Raw genomic sequence first — 7,065 nt, 5'->3', positions numbered from 1 at the left:
CTATTTTATCATTTACATTAATTAGTATTAAAAACATTTATCAATGTGTATGTTTTTTGTTATTTAAAAATGAATGTACAATAAAATCGATTTAAAAATGAAATTAATTATTATTTAAAGATAATTTAATTTTTTAAATAATTATTTGTATTTCTTTTTATCAAATAGTATAAATTTTTATACTTTATAATATGTAAAAAATAATTTTATATAAAAAGTAACAAAAACAGAATTTTTAACTTTACTTTACTACAATTTGAATTATTAATATACATATTTTTGTATACATATATAGAAAAGTATTTATTTCCTGCATAAAAAATATTGAAAATAAGATAAAAAATTATATGCGCAAATGCATAAAAATTTAATAAATACTGTAAAATAATGTAAAGTAATGTAATGTGTGTGTGTGAGTAAAAATGTAAAATATAAATATTAAAACTTACCGTGAAACTTAACGAAGTATTTCTAATATATGTACACATATTTCAATAAAATGTAATTATATATCTTGATATTTTAATTCTTAAAATTAATTTTTTTTTCTTTAAATTAATTATATAAAAAATATTCTATTACAAATATTATATATTTATATTTTTTGTTCAATATAAACTATTAGAGAAATGTATATACTATAAATACACTAATGATGTTATAAGTACGTGATCAGTATACATATATGTAAAATTATTGTTATTTTTTTAATTTAAAAAAGGAAATATATGTAGGGATAATGGGATATATTTTACATGTACAAATTTTAAATAACTATACTAGTACCCACTTTTACTAATATAATATTTTATTAATGTTAAAAAACAAAATTTATCCTATTTTACATTTGAAAATAAAAGACATAAAAAGTAAAGAATATTTTATTCGTAAAATCAGGTACCAGTTTCATTTAGTATAAGTTGAAAAATCTTTATTTGTAAAAAATGTTTTATTTTATTGAAAATCAATTATAACAAAAAAAATCAATATCAAAATCAGTACCTAAAAAATTAAGAATTATTTGAAATAAATTAGTATAAATTATTTTTACGAAAGCTATAATTGAAAAACATATATTATTATAAAACAACATATTTATTAAAAATATAAAATAATCTATATTTAATAAAATTTATTAACGTAGAACACAAAAATTTACTAACGTAGAACACAAAAATTTTTTAAAAAATTCACAATATAAGTAGTAAATATTTATGTATATGTATGTATGCGTGTTTTACTTGGCATTCATATAAGCATGACGCAAAGATCGCAATCACAGTTGAAACAATTACATAAATCTCACACTAGCAGGTCTTATCACGGGAAATCTATATAATATAGATTTTCTATACACACACATGACTGAAAAAATCTGTTATATATTTTGATGTCATTCTTTACCCATTTATATTGAGACGTCTTATTTTACAAGTGATTTGTCAATATCACTTATGTATTATATATATTTTTTATATAATAACACTATATAGTATTTTTATATATTACTTACGGTAAATATTACTTCTATATAATATATTTTCTATATTAGTAATTTTTGTTTTTATATTTGTTTATATATTACTTTGTTTATATTTTATTTACCATATTCTTGTGTTCCCTGTCTTATTATATTATATAATATTTTGATATATATTTACGAAATATATTTAATTTCATGTTACTGAATACTTTCTTAATCTTTGTTTTATATATATATATATATATATATATATATGTATATATATAGTATATATATATGAATTACATTCATAAACATTAAAATCAACTTTATTATAACAATATTGATCATATATATGTAATATATATATGTAACCACGAGACCACTTTATAGCTAAAAGTGTTCTTAATTCGTTTAAAAAAATCTGAATCATGAGAATTACGGTTCTTCATATAAATAACAAAAATATATCACTGCATCTCAGTTGGTTGATGAAAAAGAATTGTGTTATTGGATTCGGGAAAAGAAAGACTAGATTTTTATCATTAGCTTTGCGATAACTTTTGTTGTAACAGCCGATTGCAACACACAAAGCGGCATTTTTTAATATTTTCGTGTAATAAATTAATTTCGCACAATAAAATAATTCAATGACACTGTTCTATACCTATGGAGCAGCACTAATGTCGCCAGACAATATGGCGCCCCCTCCTCCTCTAAAATCTTCACCCCCCGCGTCAGAAAGCTCCGTCCAGATATATTCATACGTCCATGGTAAGAGCAGGTATAATCGTCCGCCATTTTTCTTCCAACCGTATGTAAAAGTTAGGTTCTCGCATATATAGGACACGTATGTCAATACGCCTTTCGGTCTCGCGATTAACCTAAAAATTAAACTTATGTGAAACTCAAAATAAGTATTGATTGATTTTTAATTGATTAGAGGTGTGTTCTTGAACGCGCGACAGTAGAATTTGTTTTATAAGTGTCGTATTTTTCGTAAATCAACACATCGTGTCTCCGTTTTATTGCACGTATTTGGATCAGCATGTTTTTGGAGCAATTTCAAGGGCCGAAGGTATGTTATTTAAATAATATTCATCGCAAAAAATTGTCTTCATATTGCAGTTTTGTCATATTTTCATATTTTGTGTTTTTAGATTAAGTTTTGGCTGTTTGTAAAATGTCAACTGATAACAATCAAAAAAATCCAAGTACATCGCATCCTGGGCCAAATGTAAAGGTAATAGCCGCATAAATTCCTAATTTTTTCTTTCGTTTATTAATTTAATGCTCCATTTATTATATTTAATATACTTTTATTCATTTCAGGACCCTAAGCTTCAAGAGTATTACACAGATGAAAAAATTGAAAGCTTGTTGACCGAAAATGTCTATTTGAAGTCAGCTGAAACGAATGCATTCCATTTAAAAAATGTACTCTCATTATCCGAAAATTGCTGAATATTTACAACAGTACAATGTCAAATAATTTATTTATTATAAGAGCATTATATTTTGTAAAAATTGTATAAAATGAAATTTGATTTTCTAAAGACTTACTCCAAAAATAACACTGTAATTGTATAATAACAATAATAATATAATAATAATAATAATGTACATTGACTAATAAAAATTCATGAACACAATATCTCCAGGAATTGGTTTTTACAAACAATACTTTATTTCATAAAATATATATTTGTTGACTACTTACAAAGTAACAAAACAGTTTCAACAATTCAAAGAGTTCGCACTTTTTAGTTAAGCTTTTTGCATTTTTAAGCTTACAGACCCAAAAACGTACTTCCGTTTTTTGCTGTTCTCAGATAAATTTTTGGTGCAAAACGAACGAACAGTAAAAACATGCTTAATAATTCTTCTTTTCAAATTGCAACAATTGTCAATTGTCAACAATCACCTATTGTAGACCCAGCCTAATCGTACCCGTGAACAGACAAAGCATTCCGAAATTTCAGAACTTTGATTATACTTTCATCAGACCAATGCGGAAGTCGCCCTTCTTGTAATATTTTGATCTGCTCACTGTTTTCAATTGCAGTTTTCATCTTGTCCATTTGGCTGCGCAGCATCTTATTCTCCTTCTCCAGAGACTATCACCCGTGCAGATTGAAGCGTCGATCGCAAGTGTTCATTCTCGTCATCCAAAGAGCTACCGCGGCTAGCACCTTAGAAGATTGAAGCTTCTTTCGCAAATATTCATTCTCCCGTCGTAGCGCATTGTTTTCCTCGACAATCTGCAAATTAATATGCAAACTTAAATTTTGTAGTGGAAAGTTAAGACTTTACGGGATAATATAAATATTATAATTTCACGTGATTCAAACTCTAATATTTAACAAATGCAATTTTTCGTTCGCAAAAAGTATTTAGAAAATGACATACTTTGTTTTCTCTAGCAGTCTGCTCACTGTCAGATGACAGCAAATTTCTTGGCATATAACTAGATACTTCCACTTTGTTGGAAATATCGTGGTTTGATACGGCAGCATAATCAATGTTCTACAACATTTTGGACAACGTTAAAGTTTTTTTAATAAAAATTAACAATATCTATTAAGGACTACAAGTGTATTGAATAATATTACCATTTCTGGAGTAATTGGAACTTCTGCTACTTTTTGTACACACGTGGCAGCAACTTCATTTTGTGGCTTCTGAAAACCATTGATATGTTATCAAATATGTTGCATATATACATATATATTCAAGAATTTTTAATATATGTGAGAAAAGAAGAAAGTTTGAAGTTTTATGCAAATCGTTTATAAGAAATTTATTCACTTTGTTTAGCGACTTCCTTGGAGGTGGATTAATCCTGAGAGGTGGATTAGGAACATCAAATAAAGTAGGAACCGCATTTGGCTTCAGTTTCCTCCAGCCGTCGGCACGTCTACTTTCGAACTGTGAAGCCTCAAAGTGTACCTGTAATAAGAAAAATAATTTTCAATTTAATGAGGCACAAATAATGCTTTGCTTTTACAGCATTGGACGTACTTCACAGACACAAGCTGACTTGGTTGGTATCCACTGTTCACGGCGAAGATTTTGAAGTCACTTTTTTCGTCGCTCTACATCTGTTGGAATTGAAAAAAGTCGAAACCCTTTTTCACGTCTATTAGTGCAGTTAATTACAACGCAGCCAGTCATTTTGGAAGCACCATTAGGACTATGCGGCAATGAAATCGAGACACGAAGCGTTGATTAACGAAAAATACAACACTTATAACACGAATTTTACTGTCGCGCGTTTAAGGAATAAATATTTAAGTTTAATTTTTAGGTTAATCGCGAGACCGAAAGGCGTATTGACATACGTGTCCTATATATGCGAGAACATAACTTTTACATACGGTTGGAAGAAAAATGGCGGACGATTATACCTGCTCTTACAGAGCCTTAGGATGACCGCTCTCATCCTTCTCTCTGCTTTAGATAGCCCCAGAGTTTCTCTCTGGCGGACATGATGCACAGGTGTGCACGCGACGCCATATTTCGGGTGGGCATATTATATAGGGTGTCTATAATATATTTTGTGTCTATAATGTTTTTTACGTACGTATTTTGTTTAATGAGAACTGAACACCCAGTATAATTTGCCCACCCGAAATATGGCTGCCATCCCCACCACTATTTGCACCTCGCATCACTTTTTCGAGTCATTTTGTACAGGTGTTAGCAGTCTAGGTTAAATAGAAGTCTGTGGATATTACATATACCCAAATCACTGCGTTGCGTGAACGTTTCGAGTGACAGACTGTTGGATAGAAAAATATAAGGAGTGAAATTAACTTTTTTTTATTTTTGTTCAACATAGATACATTTAAAAATAAAATTAAAAATTAAAAATACCTTTTTTGGTATGTATCTTTATGTATCTACTAGAAATTAAACGCATTTTTGCCCGTATTCATAAGCGGGTTTATTAATTAGTTTATTGTAATATATAATACAATGAGAATTTAGGAAGCCGTATACATCTTCAGATGCTCTACGGATCATTTTATTGGCTATAGACTATAGAGAATCTGAAGAAGAACTTAAGGCTTCCTTAAATATAAGACCTGCTGATTATAAATACGGGTATTAACGTAATATCATAAAATTGAGCAATGGTCTATTATATAAACATAAAAAATTAAACCTATTTATTGCACAGCCATTGTACCCTTGGTAAAAAATAAAAATAAAAACTGAATATAATTTTAGTCCACATTTAAATAATTTAAAACATTTTCAAAGTCGTCAATATCTGATACCTCCTCAGTATTCTCTTTTGTATCATCGTATATTGAATAGTTAAATAAATCATACATTGTTTTTGTTATTAAAAAATTTCTGCAGCAACAAATGTTATTATTAGAAAAATAAATGCGAATTAACAAAAGAGCTTCGAGCGTCTCTAATTTCATGCGATTTTTTATTTTTGTTTTAGCTAAATTCATAACGGAAAAAACACGCTCAACTACAGCATTACTTAAAGGAAGGTTTAATAATTTTATAGCAATCATTGATAGCTCTTTAAAAATAAACTCTCCACTAGCATTTTTAAAAAATCTTTAAAAAATCCAAAATTTTGCTGGATCATTTGGTACTTCACCGTTAAAATAATCTTTCCAATCAATGTTTATTAAATTTCTCCATTGAGAATCAATATCATCTATTTTAGCAGTATTTTCTTTAAATTCTAAAGGCAGTTGATTTACTGAAGGTCTCAACTGATTCAAACAATTAGAAGGAAATAAAATTCGAATTTTCTGAATTATTTGAAAATTTTCTGGTAATTTGTTCATCAAAGTTTTTGCCAAAACTTTTAAAAAATTAGTACATTTTATTTTAATTCTTAATTTATCATCATTACTCAGTGAACTATTATTCATTTCTAATAAAAATGTGTAACCAAAGTCAATAATGTTATTATAAGCAAGTTCATTTTCTAAGGCTGCAGAAATTTTTTCAATTCTAACATTAACATTCGTTTCATTTTCATACATAAATAAAGTTTTAAAATTCTTTTACAAGTACTTAAAACTAAAGTATATAAACTTTCAAAGACGGCATATAAATTAGCATCGGTTTGTTGAAATAGAAGATTAACAATATTGATATCTTTTAAAATAGGTTTTAAAAAAATTAAATACATATATATAGATTCATCCTTAAACATTTCCATCAAAGTTCTGGCAATGTAACATTTTTCAATATTATTTACCATCGAAAAATGAGTTTTCAACTCTAACCATTGATTTAATATTACATCAATCGCTTTATATACCTCGAAAGCCATCTTGTTGACGATAACTATTGAATTTTATTTTGAAATTTAGATTCTCCTGTATTTATTAAATTAAATATCTTACTATATTCATTTCTTCTTTTAGGGCTTATGCTAAACCAATTATATGTCTCTCTTAATAAAAACTCAATTGAGGCTGGTAATTCTGCTGATGCTTTCTCAGCACAAATGTGTAGTGAGTGACATATGCATTTAATTAATTGTAAATTTGGACTATCTTTTTTTAAAAAAGTATAAAGCGATTGATTTTTTCCGCATAAATTATTAGCCCCATCAGTACCAA

At 27.5% G+C, this 7,065-nt stretch overlaps 1 protein-coding gene across 1 annotated transcript; it reads right to left on the bottom strand.

Moving 5' to 3' along the window:
• Positions 1-3,569: 3,569 nt before the first annotated feature.
• LOC145934288 (uncharacterized) lies at positions 3,570-6,773 on the bottom strand. Its single transcript, XM_083034649.1, has 6 exons — positions 6,762-6,773; positions 4,484-4,516; positions 4,271-4,411; positions 4,075-4,143; positions 3,872-3,988; positions 3,570-3,723 (listed from the first exon to the last, which is right to left on the bottom strand). The coding sequence occupies exons 1-6, from the start codon at positions 6,771-6,773 to the stop codon at positions 3,583-3,585; spliced, it is 513 nt and encodes a 170-aa protein (XP_082890775.1). The 3' UTR covers positions 3,570-3,582.
• Between the last annotated feature and the right edge of the window lie 292 nt (positions 6,774-7,065).

The sequence above is a fragment of the Prenolepis imparis genome, unplaced genomic scaffold (genome assembly GCF_030444845.1).
Source record: "Prenolepis imparis isolate NDT839.2.m4 unplaced genomic scaffold, iyPreImpa1.0 SCAF_3, whole genome shotgun sequence".
Classification (NCBI taxonomy): domain Eukaryota; kingdom Metazoa; phylum Arthropoda; class Insecta; order Hymenoptera; family Formicidae; genus Prenolepis; species Prenolepis imparis.
The sequence above is the reverse complement of the archived record's forward strand: the minus strand, read 5'-3'. Positions and strand labels throughout refer to the sequence as shown.

Coding starts and splice junctions, on each gene's coding strand:
- LOC145934288 (XM_083034649.1), bottom strand. Junction 4,144..4,270: donor CAAGGAAGTCGCTAAACAAA/GTGAATAAATTT, acceptor AATGGTTTTCAG/AAGCCACAAAATGAAGTTGC. Junction 3,989..4,074: donor TTCCAATTACTCCAGAAATG/GTAATATTATTC, acceptor AAAATGTTGTAG/AACATTGATTATGCTGCCGT.